This window comes from Myxine glutinosa, chromosome 3 (assembly GCF_964187855.1).
Source record: "Myxine glutinosa chromosome 3, kmMyxGlut1.1, whole genome shotgun sequence".
In the NCBI taxonomy this organism is placed as follows: Eukaryota; Metazoa; Chordata; class Myxini; order Myxiniformes; family Myxinidae; genus Myxine; species Myxine glutinosa.
In genome coordinates this window covers 32507216-32526279 of record NC_136263.1, presented here as the reverse complement: position 1 = coordinate 32526279, position 19064 = coordinate 32507216, and the positions used below count along the sequence as shown (strand labels likewise).

At 46.2% G+C, this 19064-nt stretch overlaps 2 protein-coding genes across 8 annotated transcripts in view; one reads left to right on the top strand and one right to left on the bottom strand.

The window, feature by feature from the left end:
• The window catches only part of LOC137423697 (multifunctional protein CAD), a 155840-nt gene extending 149945 nt beyond the window's left edge, over window positions 1-5895 (top strand). Inside the window, 4 exon segments of the mRNA XM_078773801.1 lie at window positions 59-214; window positions 1370-1471; window positions 3709-3803; window positions 5130-5895. Of these exon segments, the coding sequence (XP_078629927.1) occupies window positions 59-214; window positions 1370-1471; window positions 3709-3803; window positions 5130-5232 (456 nt within the window). The 3' untranslated portion in view covers window positions 5233-5895.
• The window catches only part of GID8 (GID complex subunit 8 homolog), a 43865-nt gene continuing 30208 nt past the window's right edge, over window positions 5408-19064 (bottom strand). For all 7 annotated transcript variants that reach the window (XM_078773843.1, XM_068111120.2, XM_068111121.2 and 4 more), the window contains 2 exons: window positions 14839-15036; window positions 5408-6551 (listed from right to left, as the gene is read on the bottom strand). In XM_078773843.1, the coding sequence (XP_078629969.1) occupies window positions 6378-6551; window positions 14839-15036 (372 nt within the window). In that variant the 3' untranslated portion in view covers window positions 5408-6377. The remainder of the gene's footprint in view (window positions 6552-14838; window positions 15037-19064) is intronic.

Genomic DNA, 19064 nt, shown 5'->3' with positions numbered 1-19064 from the left:
GAACAATGATGATAAACAGATGTTGGAGATTTATAATCCATTTCCTGTGTTGCTACAGATCACCATGGTTGGAGACCTTAAGCATGGACGCACAGTGCACTCCCTCTCGTGTCTCCTGACATTGTACCGTGTAAACCTCCGCTATGTATCACCAGAAAGCCTCCGCATGCCGCCCAAAATTGTGCAATTCATCGCCAGCAAAGGTATCCATCAGGTGAGGCATCAACTTGGAGTTTTGAAAACAATTAATTCGCGTATGTTTTCCAACACCGAGAACATTTTGTTACCGACGTCTGAGAATATTGAGGGCTGTGAGATGATGAGAAACTAGATTTGTAGTTGATCGATATCAATGGTTAAATTTTTGATGGGTTTATTTCTTGTTCTAGTTCTAAGCCAGAAAGAGCACTTGTCATCGTATCATTATCCTCACGCTTTTTGAAAAAAATGGGGGACATTAGAAATGAGCTCTGTCTGTCTGTCTGCCCTTCCTGCTATCTCCTAAAGGGTTGTGCAGAAATTCACCAAACTTGGTAGTTATGATGACCAAGTGGCATGAAGGTGTGTGTGTGTGTGTGTGTGTGTGTGTGTGTGTGTGTGTGTGTATGTGTGTGTGTACACACACATGGTCGAGACTCATGGAAGAGCTCAAGCAGAATGGAATGAAATAAAATGTCAAGGGGGAAACACAAGCATAAGAGTAGATGAGAGCGAGATCGAGGGGAGGGGACGGAAGGGCACATGGGGGGAACAAGCAGCACACAAGCTGAAACGCAGCAAGAAGAGGAAGGAGGGAGTGGGGATGAAACAGAAAATGAACGAACCAACTGCCAAACGAAAATAGGTGAGGGAGAGGGGTAGAAATCCCAATAACCTGGAAAACGGGAGTGCTTGGCAATGGGGTAATTTGGGTAGAAGAGATCATAAGTATGGACTATGGATAGTCGATGACCTGAGGTAGTGGTAAACAGCTGTCTTTAAACCATGCAAGGAAGAATGGGACTGTCGTGACGGTTCGTACGCAGCCTGTGGCTGATTGGCTGCATCACTTTCTGGGGGCACAGCTGTGCCGCTGATGCAATGCCGCCATTGCCGGTCAGCTGGTACTCATTTTGCCAACCTTGGAAGGATGACAGGCTGAGTCAACCCACCTGGTGTTAATTCAACGGATTGACGGGCTCAAATTCAGGACCCTACGATCGTAAGCCAGCCGCCTTAACCATTAAGCCAACACCTGGCTTATAAAAATGGTTCCAGTTTGTTTTATCATTCACCAGGAATATTTTACTCTATATTAAGTTAAGCCTTTGTGATGTTTTGTAATCAGGTGAAGATTCAAATCTGTGGTATGTGTGTGTGAATTTTTCAGGAAGAGTTTAACAGCATTGAAGAGGCATTGCCAGACACGGATGTACTTTATATGACAAGAATCCAGAAGGAGCGTTTCTTGAAGGAACAGGATTACAAAAAGGTCTTTTTGGTTTAGCTTCTTTTTGTTTTAAATAACTGTCGAAAATGTTTCTTCTCCCTGGATATCCTTTTATTTGTAAATGCAGATGCTTGTCTTATAAGAACTCCCAATTCACGACTTGGTATAAAAGTGTTTAAATGTCAGATGCTAGTGTTTCCAAAATTTAACCTTCAGTTTTTTCTTTCCTTTACATCTTTTGAAGCTCTTGGTGGAGCTAACGCACACACGGACATGGACGTACAAACAAACATAGCGACACAAGACTGTTAGCCAATGACCTTGGGGGAAGTGCCGTCACTTCCTGGGGTACTCTGGGTATTAGCGACGTCACAACAATGGTGCCGCCTTTCTCGCCACAATTAGTGGAGAATTTCCTCCTCTTCATGGAACAAACTCTGTCACTTCAAATCGGAGAAGGAAGTTAATAAATCTCTAAATTAAGTATTGACATGCGTAGCTTTGAAATGATTGGTTTCATTTGGATCTTCCTTAACTAGAAAACTAGAATGACACTCGGTAGAGCGCATACCTCCACCAGGCTCAACAGTTTACGTTTTGTATCCCAATGATGGGCCAGATCTGGATCCGGAGCTGAACCAGAATCGATCCGGCTTCTTCTTGTCACCTAACAAATTCCGCCACCAAGTTTTGTCATAATCCGTCCATAACATTTTGAAATATCATGCTATGTATCGTTTTTAGCTTCGTCTCTCACTGCTGAATAATCACTGTAGGTCAGTTTAAAAATTCTCGTATTCAGATTCGGATCTTCACATGAAATCTAATCATTTTATCCTTGTCACACACCCAACCTGTTCACCAAATTTTGTCCAATTTTTGTCAAAATTTTGCTCAGGGGTGAAAACAGAAATAAACTAGAAGGGCACTCAGTAGAGAGCATACCTCCGCCTGGTGAACAGTTTACATTTGTATCCCAATGACAGGCCGGATCTTGATTCGGATCTGAACCAAAATCTAATCAGCTCGTTCTTATCACCTAACCAACGCATCCACCAAGTTTATTCATAACTCGTGCATAACATTTTAAATAAAAATAGTCAGAATTTGAGCAAATCTGTTTCATTCGTTTGTTAATATGCCTCATCTCTTGACAAATCTGCAATTATAATTTTTTTTGAGGTTGAAATGATCGCGGGAGATCGCGTTATAGTGATGACGTCCTGGATGGACATCTTCTTCTTCAGTCGCTCATAACTTTGAGTGAAATACGATCGAGTTAAAAATAGTCAGAATTTGAGCAAATCTGTTTCCCAAAATCTAATCAAATGTGTCCCGTATAATAACCAATCATCCCACCAAATTTCATGCAATTCGGTTGAATACTTTTTGAGTTATGCGATTAACATACACACACACAGACATACAAATAAATACACTGCGATCAAAACATAACCTTCCGCTTTTGCGAAGGTAATTACAACACAAGTGGGGATTTGATAGAGACGCTTAAGATAATGATGGGTATTGTGGGATTAAGTGCAAAAAGGCTTTTAAGCAGAATGGACAGCGATAGAACCAGGGGGTATAACTTGAAAGAGAAGAGGCGAGTTGAGTCAACATTACGGCAGAGGTCTTTCACTTGGAAGGTCTCCCTGGACCAGTGGTGCAGCTGAAATGGTGGAAGGGTTTGAACTGGAGTTGGATCGATACCTGGAAACAGAGGGTAGAGGGGTCCGTGTATATTGGCTGCAATGTGTGGGCATGATGGGTCTCCGATGCCTCCTCTTGCATCGGACTTCCTTGTGTTTATGTTCGATCTGAGGTTTTGTCTAGTCATTAAACAACAAAAATAAATAAACAAACTATGCACGACGCATTGAGAGTACTCTCGGACCACAAAAAGGTAATTATTTGTTGACAACGTTTTGAGACATTAAAATAACTAATTTTGTAGCTTGAGTAGAGCTGCTGCTGATATAAAACCCTTGGAATTTTATTGTTGGATGTTCGTAGCAAAAATAAAACAAAAATAACACGAGGTTTCAAATAAAATGTAAGCTCAACCACAAAATAAATCGATCAAAGTTCTGATTATTCCAATAAGATAAAACGATGAAACATTAGATCAAACACTGGCAATTGCAATTCCAGTATTCGATTTAATCTCTCATCGTTGTGAACAAAATAGGGTCATCGTTTTTTTGGGGAAAAAAGTTTTTTGAATTATTTTCAGATGGAATGCTTTTGTATCAAATTTTGTTTGTTGTATCATCCAGTGCTTCGGGCAGTTTGTGCTCACGCCTCATATCATGACTCGAGCCAAGGAAAAGATGGTCGTGATGCATCCCTTGCCAAGACTCATCGAGATCAGGTACCATGGAATGTTCTTTTGCGCATTGTCCTCTATCCGTACGTTCGGAGCCTTCTCCATTCTTTCTATGTGGACATCCCAGACCTGGGCGGTCACCTTGGTGCTCGGTACAGCGTGCAAAACACAGATCAAAGCAGTGGGACGAGAAGAATGAATGAATGAGACCCAGGATATACTAGACATAAGTAGTAGGTAGTTGCGGGAGGGGTGAGTATTCTGTCCATTGTTTGGAGGGGATGTTGGCGGATTATGTCGTATTCAGCAGCTGGTAACATGCGGTGAAGCGTTTTCATTCTGTAACTCGTGGGGATGACGTTTTATGCATCTGGGGGGACATGCCGCACATCTAGGTTTATAGTATGAATGGTGGGGCATGCTGCGCAGCTCGCTTAAAGTGGGGCTAAAATATTTTTATGCGGGTGCGAAAAGCTGTGAACACGAAGCACAGGGCCACAAATGTCGCAGCAGTTAATGCTTGTGGCTCGTGGAAGACGCGTTTTTGCATATGTCCAGCTGCTGTGTGTGATTGGTGGAAAATACTTTTTAGAACTGTTATGCTTGCAGCTCATGGAAGATTTTTTTTTTTTTTCACCCACAAAAAACAAACATGTGGGGCACAGCCCACAAATGTAGAAGCAGGTTGCATTGTATGAACCATGAATGTGTGAGGTTCCCTAATGTTGGGACCACGAATGTCAGAGTCCGACGGTACCTCAAACATACCGACACTAAATAGTTTCAGACTGATTAATTGTTTCATGGCGCCATAACTTGAAATGGGTTGGGCCACTTGCAAAATATTAGTCAAAAGGAGTGAGTGAATATTGATGAACCCCTAATAGATTAATTCACCATCAGCTTTCTTCAATGTGGAGTGGTTGATCACTTAACGGTTTTACTGAAGTCACCAATGCTTAAAGTTCTCAAGTATTTATTTAACATTAGGAACATAAATTTTAAAATACATTAATTTTAGCCCCCTCCGCCTGCTTAGGAGACAAAGGCTTCTTTTTTCCTCATGGTATTTTACCACAGGCTTCTGCTAGTTCAGTATTTTTTTAGCAGTCCATACATTTTTGTCAACCATATCTATAACTTTGCCCTTGTATTGCAGCAGCAATGTATTTACATCCTAAAAGTGTGGTAGTTTACTTTTTCTCTAATCAAAGGTTTGTTAAAGGCAAGGTTTTAACTTTGGACTGCACTTGGTTTATATATTTTTGCCCCAACAATGTTGGATTGAGATATGGCTAAAACTTTTTTCCCAATCTGTCATCACCAATCCCTCTCCCCATCGACCCATCACAACCCAAAAATGTACTCTAGCGCTGAAGTGGATTCTGACCCTCGAGCAGCATATTTCCGCCAAGCAGAAAACGGCATGTTTGTACGCATGGCCATCCTGGCTGCTGTCCTGGGCAAGATGTAGCATCTCCACCTTCAACACTGGCACACAGCCCCCTCCCCTCCTTGAATGAATTGGTTGAAAATTATCACTGCACTTTAACCATGAAGCGTAGTGTGCTTGAGCAACTTTTTTAAACTTTCAATTTGGCAAAAGTTAATGAATCTGTGCTTTGGCAAACAGACAAGTTCACTCCAAGGTTTGTTAAACATTTAATAGCATCCAAGTTGCACACTGTGGAAAGTTGTCAAAATCCATTCCTGTGGCGGCACAAACCAACACCATTTTACTTCATTCGGATTTTTCCGTTACCTGAAAAATGCCGGTTTGCAATCGGTTGAATGGCTGGAAAGCAGAATCTACCGACTATTAGGACTCCTTCACTCGATTGCTTTTTTTTGTTGTAAAACGTCGGTCGGTAGGTTTTGGGTTTCTATCCTCAACCACCAAACGTTGCATCAATCTCAATGGTTGTGAATTTCACTGGGATTGTGAACATCCTCAAAATGTTAAATTTTGTTGCAATCTTCAATCCAAGAACAAATCTTGCTTTACCCTTTTATGTGCTCTGCTCACCTGTGGCTCAAACCTTTTTTTTGAAATGTATTTTGTATTCAAAGACAATGCACACCTTGTACAATTGATGATATTGCAAAGAAAGAAAAAAAAATTAGCCAAGATGCACAACTGTGTACTGTACATTCGTATTTTCTTTCTTGGGAATATTTCCAACATCAACTTAAAAGTCAGAAGCCGCTTTCAATCGCCCTCTGTAAAAATAAGTGTCAAGTGAAGGGGGAATGGAGGGGTACTTGGCTCGTTGCAGCTCAATGTCATTGCCCTTACTATTCGGCCTTGCTTTGTGAAAAGCGGAATTTGATGGTTTGAATTTCAATCGGCTGAAGGAGATAAAGTACACAAAATTTGAAATACCAATTTCCATCAGTACAAAGCAATGCCAGTTGGTTTTACTCCAAATGAAATGTTTAATAATAAAAACACAAAAAAAAAAAGGATTGTGCACACGTTTATACAGTGCTCCCAACTCCACCACAGCTTCACCTAATGGTGCATGTGTTCCTGCGCGGCAACACACCCAAGGCATGACGATACTAGCATGCACGTCACGTGGCTATGTAATGCAACCTGGCTAAGACGATCAAAATTATTCACTTGAAATCCTCGAGCGTGCCTTTTCCGAGGTCCGCCATACGGGGATACTTGGCTTTCTTCTGATCGAGTTCACCCTGAGCCCACAGCAAGTGTTTCAACAGTTTGGCCAGTTTGGGCGTCGAATCGTGGTTGTCACAGTCCAGCACGGCCGTATTCACTTCACCCCAAACCTGCCGAAGACATTTACCGCATCGTCTGAAGCTTGTATTGTGCAGGCTCACAGATGCAAGGTTCATCAATCCCTAATAATCAAGGAGTTAAACATTCCAAGATAAGTTTACAAAATAAGAATAGACCACATATTAAATGCCCCACTTGATTTGCAACAGACATGATAAAGATTGTATTTCCTTCCTTTTGAATTTAGGGCTGGCAGGGTGGCCAATAGATACACGCACTCCCCTCCAAGCTGTCTAGCCTGGGTTTGAAACCCAACCCAGATATAAACTGTCATCCCAGTGTTTCACAGGCAAGGTGATTCATCAATGTGTGTGCCATCTTTCAGAGGGACGTTAAACTGGGCGTCCCATCTGCCAGCATTTGCTGGTACACGTTAAAGATCTCACGGAGTCCTTCACGAAAAGTAACGCGCCGGCACTCTGAACAAATTCCAAATTCCTGCCCCAACCAGCAGAGGCTACTGCATCAGCAGCATGGCCGTGCCCTCAGCTCGACAGCCTTGTGCTGCATATGAACGAACAAACTGATTTTAACGGCCGAATGCATAGTTCTCAAAAGGTCACACAAAGGCAAGATAACAACCACAGCTGCCTTTTTGTTACAGGTTATTGAAAGTAGTTCCAGAAATAAAACTACCACTAAAAACTGCTTCCAAAATGAAACCAAGGCATTCAACTTCCTGGTGCAACCCAAGTGATACCTGTAACTTATGATTCAATCGAATATCCTCAATTTGCAATTGGTCACTGACTTCCGCACCAATACAATTTTTTATTGCGGGCCCTCGGCATCAAAAAGGTACATATATCGAACAAACAGTTTCAAATGTAACACCTCGCCACAATTGGAGAATATACATTGCATCAGAAGTGGCAATAAATGTGAATTGCTGCTCCCAACTTGCCAGCTCAATGACAGAAGACACCATTTGCATTTTTGCCATTCCATCCCAAACCTGTTTAGAATCCCGTGTGAGCACAGGCAACTAAACGTGTCATTAGACAACATGGTCGGATCGTGCTGAAGGCCATTTGGGTCTGCGAGACAGGCCCTTATAGGCCTTGCAGCAAATGTCAAACCAAGGGTGGTTGAGGCAAACAATTCGGGACCAGTGCGAATAACTGACTTGATCCACATTCAAGGTACAAAAATCAACGTATGGTTAAAGTAAATGTAAAACTGTTCCAGCTACAATGGATAACTTTGTCTAACTGTTCTGAAGGACATTTTGGCACACTATAAAAGTAGGCTGGTCAGCGGCACTGTATTAAAATTTAACCATCAACAAGAAAAATACAAATATCTCCAGTTTGACACAGAAGAGGGCAAGAAGGGTGAGGTAAAAAGAACAATTTCTAAAGCAAAGGATGCTTTCCTCTTATGGAAAACATGAGAAGAAACCAAGTTGTTAACTAAAAAGTGTCTCCTGGAGCATTACATCCTCCGTTTTAGGTCATGGGTATGAGGCTTGAACTTTATAATCAGAGAGAAAAAGGATCCATCAATGCTTTTGACAATGGTGCTACAGGAGAATGGTAATCACCTGGAGTACCATTATAACAGTCGTTAAATCAGGAAGAGGTTCTGCTGTAAAGATCTCCCTGAACATCAAAATCAGTGTGCGTTTCCAGACTTTGATGCACTCCTGGCCCACTGGACTGAAGGGGTTGTAAACTATTGCTTATACTCTGCATGGGATGGTTTTAGGCAGGAAAGCAAATTCATTGTCCCCTGGGGTAGAGTGGGAGTGGGGGAGAGACCCTAATTATCTTTGTAAACCTGTCTGGCAAAGCACTGCTCTCAGTAAAAGGGGGTTTTACAAGTCATACGACAATTCTGAGGGAACCACTCTGTCCGCAAGTCCGGGCGGACCGCATCCTCCGCAAGCCCGGGCGGACCGCATCCTCCGCAAGCCCGGGCGGACCGCATCCTCCGCAAGCCCGGGCGGACCGCATCCTCCGCAAGTCCGGGCGGACCGCATCCTCCGCAAGCCCGGGCGGACCGCATCCTCCGCAAGCCCGGGCGGACCGCATCCTCCGCAAGCCCGGGCGGACCGCATCCTCCGCAAGGGGGTTTTACAAGTCATACGACAATTCTGAGGGAACCACTCTGTCCGCAAGTCTCTTGCTCGGAGGTCTCGCGAGATCTCGGAGACGGTGGGAGGGATTTTCGAAGCTGCACACGATCTCCACGTTTTTCGAAGTTAAGTCTGTTCACAATTGTATTTTGTCGAAACTGTATTTATCTTTCGGTGTGTGAAGTTATTGTGTGCAACTTTGGTTGTTTCTCGGTGTTTATCTTTCATAAATTGATCGTCTGTTTGCCGTGTCGCGAGCAAGGCCTTTGCCGCGTCGCGAAAGATTTGAAATCGAAGTTAAGTGATTGTTCCCATTTGTATTTTCGTTAAAACTGTATATTTATGGTGTTGTACGTATATTGTGTCCCGACGAAGATTTTTCGGTGCAAATCTTTCATACCTGTATTGAAAATCGTGTTAATTCGTGTCGTGTCTTGAGGCCTTGTACAGTGTGCACTGTACAACCTTGAGGCTTTGTTTTTCTCTCAGCGGTCCGTCGTTTGTGATCCAATAACTTTCGTTCTCTGTATTCCCAGTCTTTTCACCCATAGCCTCCTACTTCCTTGTGTAAATTTCAACTCAAAAAAAAAAAAAAATTTCCTTCTCTGTTCTCATTCGTTTATTCATTCTTATTCGTTCGTTCGTTCTTCGACCACGTGTTTCTCCCCCCATTTCCCCAGATAGTTTTCACTCATTAACCTTCAATGTTTACACTTTCCCCTCAAGTTATGTATTCCGTCATATTTTATAACACCTTTTTCTTCTTCTTCTTTAAAAGGCTGCTTTCGACTTGCTCACCAAATCAATTCATCCCAAAAAAAATATCCATCTCCTATAGTGCCTTTTTTCTACATTCCCTAAACTCTCCTGCACTCCATCCTCCATCCAGCGTCCTTAAACGTATTTTTAACTCGAAGGTCACAAGAAACTCATTTTGCAATAAATGTTCGTTTCCCATAAATCGTACACTTTCAAAAATCCAATCTCACCCCTCCCCTCCAAATCTTCCCCATAACCCATCCCCTCAAAATCTTCCCCATAACCCATCCCCTCAAAATCTTCCCCATCACCCATCCCTTTCAAATCTCCCCCCTTGCCCCCTCCCTCCTAAACTACCCCCTCACCCCTCCCCGCCAAGACGCCCCCTCGCCCCTCCCCTCCTAGACTCCTGCCTCACCCCTCCCCTCCAAATCTCCCCCATATCCCATCCCTTTCAAATCCCTCCCCTTGTCCCTTCCCTCCCAAACTCCCCCCTCACCCCTCCCCTTCAAATCTCCCCACCCTCATTGCTTCTCAATTTCCCCCCTCTCACTCCCCCTCCTCAAAGCGTCCTCCCCGCTTCTTCCCCCTTCAAACTCTCACCTCCATCTCCCCCAACCTTCTGCCTCGCTCTTCCCCCTCCTCAAATAACACCTCATTGTGGCTCACCCAATCACCATCAAACCTTTTGTCCGCCCCATCCTTCCCTTTCTCCGAGCTATTCTGAAATCTCTGACACACCTTCAACAGCTCTCCCTACCTCTTCCACCTCTTCCACATCTTACCCTACCCCTCCTCCTCCCTGTTCTGTATCTGATGCTCCCCCTTCCTCTTCATTAACGGTATGGACCTCAAACATCCGGGGCCTTCGTTCAAACTTAACTGATCTCTCCATACAGGTTGCTTCTGTCAAACCAGACGTGATCTGCTTAACAGAAACTTTCCTCCTTTATGATGTCTCTGATTCCATAGTATCTCTCCCGGGCTACTCCCTCCTCCGGCATGATAGACCTGAGCCTCGTCCTGGAGGCGGGGTTGCTATCTTTATCAAAAACTCTCTTCCTCACTCGCCCTGCACTGCACTCTCTCCACCTCACCCCCAGGAATACCTCTGGCTACGGCTTCCCCTTCGCTCCCACCTCTTGTTCATATGTGTGTTGTACCGTCCACCAAACAGTGATGACTCCATCTACATCTCGCTGTCTGATGATATGGACCAACTTCTATCTACTCATCCCAACTCTCTCTTCCTCATATGTGGTGATTTCAACTGTCATCATGCCAGTTGGCTGGGTGTGGGTACCTCTCTCACCAGCCATGGCTCCTCAGCAAAGGACTTCTGCGACTCACTGGGACTGACACAATCTGTCAATTTCCCGACCCGGATCTCAGTCAACGGAACATCTTCTCTTCTGGACTTGGTTATGACTAACTTCCCTGAAAATGTCTGCTGCTCTCCTTCTGCTCCGATCGGATCATCTGATCATGTCCTTGTTAAAGTGGACATCTCTCTGACCATCCTCAGGGAGCCTGCTCAGCGTCGACGAGTCTGGCATTTCACTCAGGCCAACTGGCACGGTCTTCAAGCAGCCATCAATCATCTGGACTGGTCTCCCATCTCTACCACCTCTGACATCAACTCATCCTGGGAATTCTTCCAAAGTAAATTGCTCTCTCTCATGCACAGATTTATCCCATCTCGTCTTCAGTTGTCATACCCTTCCTCCCGTCCATGGTACACGGAATCTTGTGGTGAGGCTGTTGCCCAGAAACAACTTGCCTTCGTCTCCTGGAAAGCAAATCCAACGGAAGGAAATCTCATTTCCTTTCACAAAGCCCGAAACAAGTGTGTGTCCACCCTCAGGAGAGCCAGGAAACAATATCTCTCCGTTCTCAAGACCGAACTCTCTTATCTGTCTCCCTCTTCCCAATCCTGGTGGCGTCTGGTCAAATCCGTTTCTGGTGTTTGTTCCCCCTCCATCCCCTCCCTTACCTCAAACGGCTACACAGCTGACTCCGCACGTGAAAAAGCTGAATGCCTCAACTCTGTGTTTGCCTCTAAATCTTGTGTCCCAAACCCATCCCTCTCTGTACCCACCATACCCAGTCGTACCCTGCTGCTCCTGGACTCCGTGTCCTTTCCTCCTGACAAGGTGGAAAAGTTTCTGTCAACCCTCGACTCTGATTCTGCAACTGGACCCGACGGCATCAGCCCACGGGTCCTAAAATCCTGCTCTGCTGCTCTATCTCACCCTCTCTCTGTTCTCTTCACCCTCTCTTTTGCTCAAGGTCAACTGCCATCTGCTTGGAAATCAGCCAACATCACCGCTTTGCACAAAAAAGGTGCAAAAACAGATCCTAGCAACTACAGACCAATCAGCCTTCTCCCAATTATCAGCAAAGTCATGGAATCCATCATTGCTTCGGATATGAAATCTTTCCTCTTCTCCAATGGCTTGATCTCTGATCATCAATTTGGTTTCAGACCAGGTCACTCTACTCTGGACATGCTGCTTCTGCTGTCTCAACAATGGATGGAGGTCCTCAATGCCAAACAGCAAATTAGAGCTGTCTCCCTCGACATATCACGTGCCTTCGACACGGTCTGGCACCCCGCTCTGCTCACCAAACTCTCCTCCTTTGGTATCCATGGAAATCTCCACGCATGGCTGGCGGACTTCCTCTCTAGTCGTCGTCAACGTGTGGCCCTGAATGGGTTTCTCTCATCTCCTCTTCCTGTTCAGGCTGGAGTTCCCCAAGGCAGTGTTCTGGGCCCCGTGCTTTTTCTGGTCTTCATCAATGATCTCTCTGACTCTCTCGAAAATCCTCTCTATCTCTTTGCTGATGACTCCACTCTCTGCCGCTCCATTCCTCTTCCCTCAGATCGGCAGTCTGCTGCCTCCTCACTCTCTGAAGACCTGGACAAAATCACAGACTGGTCAAACAAGTGGAACATGTCTTTCAATCCTGACAAATCTCACGCTCTTACTATGTCTCTCCGAAAAGATCGACTGGACAACCCTCCCATCTACTTTCTCAACAATCCTCTCCAAGAAGTTCTGTCGCTCAAGATTTTGGGTCTCACTATCTGCCATGATCTTTCTTGGGAAAACCACATTTCCAAGCTGGCCTCCAAAGCCAGTCGCCGACTGGGCATCCTCCGTCGTGCGAAGTCCTTCCTCGGCACACCTGAGCTCCTCACCACATACAAGGCTTTCATCCGCAGCTCAATGGAATACTGTTCTCCCCTATGGGCCGGTGCTCCTGCCTCACACCTAGCTCGGCTTCACGCTGTTGAAACCAAAGCTTTCAGAATTATTGGAATCTCCCGCGATGAAGCTATCTCTGAGGGCCTTTCACTCACTCACCGCAGGCAGGTCCGGTGGTCTTTCTGTCTTCTACCGACTCCTCTCCGGCCTTGCACCCCCAGCTCTCTCTGTGCTCTGTCCCCCAAATATTCCTACAGGTCGCACAAGATCTGCCAGCAACCCTCTGATGGTTAAACTGCCGAAATCTCGGCTCTCTGCTCACCTTCACTCTTTCATTCCTCTTTTCTCCCGCCTCTGGAACAAACTCCCTCACTCCCTTCAATCCCACTCCTCCCTCCAGGTCTTTAAAACAGCTGTTCACCACCATCTCTTATCTTCCCCCATCCAAAACCTTGATCTTTTCTACCCCCGCTAATTCACCCCAGATCCACCTTGTTTGAAATTCCAACTTCTTTCCTGGAAGTCCTGGCAGTGTCCATATGTTTTATACCTCTCCCACCGCCCCCTTCCCATGCCCCCCCCCCCCCCCAAAGCCCTCGCCCTCTCTCAGATCTCTTGATGTCTCCATGTCTCTCGGTCCCTGCTCTCAAATGTTGTGTTTGTGTCCTTCCCCCTCTCTCCCTATCTTGTCTACCGCTCCCGATGTTATATGTTTTATGTGTCGGTTTGTCTTTCTGTGTGATTAATGTTCGCTCTTTCACGAGCCTCGACCTTGTATACAAAAAAAAAAAAAAAAAAAAAGCCCGGGTGGACCGCATCCTCCGCAAGCCCGGGCGGACCGCATCCTCCGCAAGCCCGGGCGGACCGCATCCTCCGCAAGCCCGGGCGGACCGCATCCTCCAAGCCCGGGCGGACCGCATCCTCCAAGCCCGGGCGGAGGACCGCATCCTCCGCAAGCCCGGGCGGACCGCATCCTCCGCAAGCCCGGGCGGACCGCATCCTCCGCAAGCCCGGGCGGACCGCATCCTCCGCAAGCCCGGGCGGACCGCATCCTCCGCAAGCCCGGGCGGACCGCATCCTCCGCAAGCCCGGGCGGACCGCATCCTCGCAAGCCCGGGCGGACCGCATCCTCCGCAAGCCCGGGCGGACCGCATCCTCCGCAAGCCCGGGCGGACCGCATCCTCCGCATGTCCGGGCGGACCGCATCCTCCGCATGTCCGGGCGGACCGCATCCTCAGCATGTCCGGGCGGACCGCATCCCCCGCATGTCCGGGCGGATCGCCCAATCCGCAATTCTGAGCAAATAGTCCCATCCTCAAGGACTGGTTCTCATAGTATTTATAAACAAGATTAACCTCAGAACCATTCCTGAAAGATGAGATTTGAATTTGAATTCACGATGTAAATTTTCTAGTGATGAGTTTCACAGCTATCAGCTTTCAGCCAATCCAAGAAGACCAGTTGCCTGTGCAACCCACACGAGTTTTCCATTTCCACTGCAAATCCCCATATGGTACTGTGCTGAATGCTGCATGCAGGTTCTACTGTTAAACAATCAAACCCAATCAAAACCACCACAGCTCATGGGATACATGGTCATTGGTCAGGCCATCCATAGTTCCACAACCACAAGGGGTCAAATGGGCAGCACATTCCTAATATAGCGAGAGATGAAACGACGCCACTTAATGTCAAGTGGTCACATTTACAAACATCTTGATCAGATAGAGATAAAATGTTCTAAATTATAAAAGCACTTGACGAGGTGCTACACATGGGTAGGAAAAATGTTTTGAGAAGGTTTATGAAAAAAGAATTGCGGCATTTCATGGGTGCAAACCAAGAATCTCAATTGCATTGAGAAATTGCTAATGCTGCGAATGTGTTAACACACGGAGAGAGAGCAGTTTCATATTGGAGTAAACCCAATCATAATTTTATTGAAAATTTATGAAATCTCCCACCCACCTTCGGACACCTACTGGGAACCCAAAAGGTTCCACAGAAAGTTTGGTGGGGCTAGCCCAAAAACTGAGGAAGTAGTTCAGTGACAGACAGACAAGACGGTCCTGCAAGCTAAACATTCCAATTAACTTTCATCTTACGGGAAACTTTTACACTTGACAAGCTATAGCTTTCCTCATGCTAAATAAGAGAACAACATGATAAACATCACACCAGAACTAACTATATCAAATTCTGCACACCAACTATATCTTTCATTTTCCTCACCTTTTGCCGCTGTGAAGGGTGCAGCAGCTCTCCAAATGGTGATTGCTCGGGGCAATCAAAAGCAAGTAGTGCCAGAGTACGCTCCATCTCGAGCAAGCATTCACTACTCTCCTCTCCACGCTCAGCCAGTTGTGATTGCGCAAACTCTAGTGCTGCCTCTGTTTGCCGGCCACGGATCAGCTCGATGAGATGCTGTTGCTGCATACGGAGAAGGTAAAGTCCATGCTAATACATACTTGCTGCATTGGGATAAATAAATCAGCAGCACCAGCCCAACGAGCGAAGCCCTACTTCAAAATGCTGCAGACATATTCCTTGCACAACATTAAGGGCTAAGGTAGTTCAAGAAACTACTTGGCTCTAGGCCTCCATTCAGAAGTCACAGCAGTCCCTTGAGGCTGGTTTATAGATAGTCAGCCTGGGACAGGTTATCCATGAGAGCAATGAGCACCAGGGATGTATACCTCTACCAAGGGCTGAATGCAGAAAAACAAGCGTTACGCCTCGGTCCCCCGTCGGTGAAGTGATGTGAGTTGACAAAGTGGAAGACGCAGAAAACATGCAATGATATGATATTTCGTTCACAAGGTTCAGACATACATGGAGGAGGCCATCTTGGATTTTGACGTGGCGACCCAATTTTTAATAGCGTTCTTCCTTATGCCGAGATACACCCACACACCAAATTAGAAGTTGGTACTTCGCTTATTTTTCAAGATATTCATCTCACAAGGTTCAGACATACATGGCGGCGGCCATCTTGGATTTTGACGTGGCGACCCAATTTTAAACAGCCTTCTTGCTTGTGCCTAGATACACCCACACACCAGATTAGAAGTTGGTACTTCGCTTATTTTTCAAGATATTCATCTCACAAGGTTCAGACGTACATGGCGGCGGCCATCTTGGATTTTGACGTGGCGACCCAATTTTAAACAGCCTTCTTGCTTGTGCCTAGATACACCCACACACCAGATTAGAAGTTGGTACTTCGCTTATTTTTCAAGATATTTCACTCAAGGTTCAGACATATATATGGTGGCGGCCATCTTGGATTTTGACGTGGCGACCCAATTTTCAATAGCCTTCTTCCTTATGCCGATACACACCCACACACCAAATTAGAAGTTGGTACTTCGCTTATTTTTCAAGATATTCATCTCACAAGGTTCAGACATACATGGCGGCGGCCATCTTGGATTTTGACGTGGCGACCCAATTTTAAACAGCCTTCTTGCTTGTGCATAGATACAGTCACACACCAGATGAGAAGTTGGTACTTCTCTTATTTTTCAAGATATTTCGCTCACAAGGTTCAGACATATATATATGATGGCGGCCATCTTGGATTTTGACGTGGCGACCCAATTTTCAATAGCGTTCTTCCTTATGCCGAGATACACCCACACACCAAATTAGAAGTTGGTACTTTGCTTATTTTTCAAGATATTCATCTCACAAGGTTCAGACATACATGGCATCAGAGATACATGGCGGCGGCCATCTTGGATTTTGACGTGGCGACCCAATTTTCAATAGCGTTCTTCCTTATGCCTAGATACACCCACACACCAGATTAGAAGTTGGTACTTCGCTTATTTTTCAAGATATTCATCTCACAAGGTTCAGACATACATGGCATCAGACATACATGGTGGTGGCCATCTTTGATTTTGACGTGGTTTGCACCCACACATCAAATTCGAATTCGGTCCTTCGCTTACGCACGCACGCCAGCACGCACGCACGGACGGACACACGGACGGAGGGGAAAACCATAGTCCCCCTTTCGCTCCGCTGTGCGACAGGGGACAATAATGGGGGAGAGGTGCGATACATTTTATTCTTAAGCAATACGGAATTGGGACACCTTAGAACATGGCTGTCATCCACCCTCAATTCCTATATTATCGTTGTTTGGTATTCAGGGTGCCAGCCCTGCTGAAGTGGTTGTCCTATTTCCTTGCTGCATGGAAACAGCAGGTGGGCCTTTTTTCCTATGGAGTTCCAGGAAAATCAATGCTACAGGAGGAAACCATTAGACCCATCAAGCCTGAGCAGCAGTTGCCAACCTACAGTGTCTGGCAGGCACAACCCACCACTGAAAATGTCTGGCAGTGGCCATTCATGATACCCGGGACTACGCCAAACATTTTCCAGTAGGTTTCATCAGGTCAACTCAGAGCTGATCTAGCTCAATTTTGGGGTCCCTTTCTAATGGCCCTTCTGACCACACCCACCACAATGTGCCTGGCAGACGTCCATTTCCTTACATGGACATGCACATGGACCATTGCCATATACATGAAAATTGGTTATATTTCCAGCTAGGCCAGTGCTTCTTAACCTTTTTAAAGGCGCCGAACCCGAACGAAACCCACCGAACACTCGCGGAACCCCTCAAATTTGACCAAAAAAATTTAAGAAGAATTGCATCTTAATGCGTTTTCTGTTCTTCTTTTCGGGAGGCGATCTGGGAAATGAGTGGTTTTGTTTTGGCAAGGGCCACCGTCAAATCATTTTCGCATGCAAGCCTGCTACTTTTCTTTGTTTTAATGTCCACCAGTTTCGAAAACGCATGCTCGCAGAGATACGTTGTAACGAACGGCGTGAGGATCTCGAGGGCAATTTTAGCGATGCGAGGATACCCTTCCATTTGGTGGCACCAAAACGTTGAGAGCGTTGTTGTGCCGAAGAGTTGTTGTTGAGTCTGGCTCTGCTGAAGTTTGATGAGGTCGTCGAGGTATTGGTCGTTGACATCTGCCGTTGCAACGTCGAAAGTAAACGACTGCCGCACCCATGCTGGGTATTGCTCTTGGTCGGGGAAGTAGCTGTCGAATGACTTTCCCAGCTCATCCAAGTGCGTGGCAATCGCTTGCTTCAGCTCCCCCGGTACAGCAGTGCCTCCAACTTCAGACTCATCTTCGATCCCGCTCACGCACTCGTCCAGTAGCGAAAAGTTCGTGAAGTTGTCGTTCTCTGTTCGCCGCCTCCACAACGGTGACCTCTTTCGGAAAGCGCTCAGCTTTTCTTCAGATTCGATGACATTCACTCCACCGCCCTGCATCTGGCAATTGAGATGATTGAGTGCGTCGAAGATGTCAGCCAAGTACGCCATGCGAGGATGAACTCTGACTCTTGGAAGTGTGTTGCATGGCAATGCTGGTGTTGTCGCAAAAACAGGGCTAATTCTACACGCAAGGCAAAAACACGGCTCACTACCTTCCCTCGTGATAACCATCAAACGTTAGAGTGGTAGAGAAGGACTTCAAATTCAGAGCCGATTTCATTGCACAGCTCTTTGAAGATGCGATGATTCAGAGCACGGCTTCGCACGTAATTCACAGTTTCAACGACGATTTTCAGAACATTGGCCAGTTTTGGAGGCAGGGTTTTTGATGCCAGCGCGGGTCTGTGCAGGACGCAGTGCGTGACGATGATGTGTGGTGCATCAGCCTTCACCAGCACTCCAAACCCGGAGTTGCATCCCAGCATGGCTGGAGCTCCGTCCGAGCAAACTGCAGACACCACGTTCCACGAGAGGCCGTTGCTTCTGAAGAAGTCGTCCACAAGCTTCTTCACGTCAGCTGCCTTCGTCGTTGTTGTGAGCGGCTTGCAGAACAGAAAGTCTTCCTTGATCTCGTCTCCTTTGACATAACGCACAAATAAGATGAGCTGGCTCAAATTCGAAACGTCGGTGGTCTCGTCGAGTTGAAGGCTGAATTTTGTCGGGCTCGCGACTAAATCTGCAACTACCTGGGCGAGGATGTCGTCGCTCATGTCGTCCATTCTGCATCTGATGGTGTCATTTGAGAGTGTAGCGAGAGACAACTTGTTTTCAGTCGCTTTTCCCAGCATGATGTTGGCCATCTTCAACGCAGCCGGTTTGATGAGTGTCTCGCCAACGGTGTGCGGTTTGCCCTGCTTTGCGATCAGGTACGCAATTTCACACGACGCGGTGAGGATCGGTTTGTCAATTGGAACCAAGCCGAGAGTGGGCAAGGTAGCACTTGCATCGAATCGGACTCTCTTCAATTTGAATTCATCCAGCGTTGCGTCTTTGTACTGCCCCTCGCCGTGCAGTTTTTTGAAGTGTTCCCGTAGTTTTGCTGGTGCTTGGCTGGAGTTGCTCAACTTGACATTGCAAAGCATGCATTGAGGACGCCGTCCCATTCCGTCAAACACGTGAACCCGTACCGCACGTAATCCTCCGACTATTTCCTTTT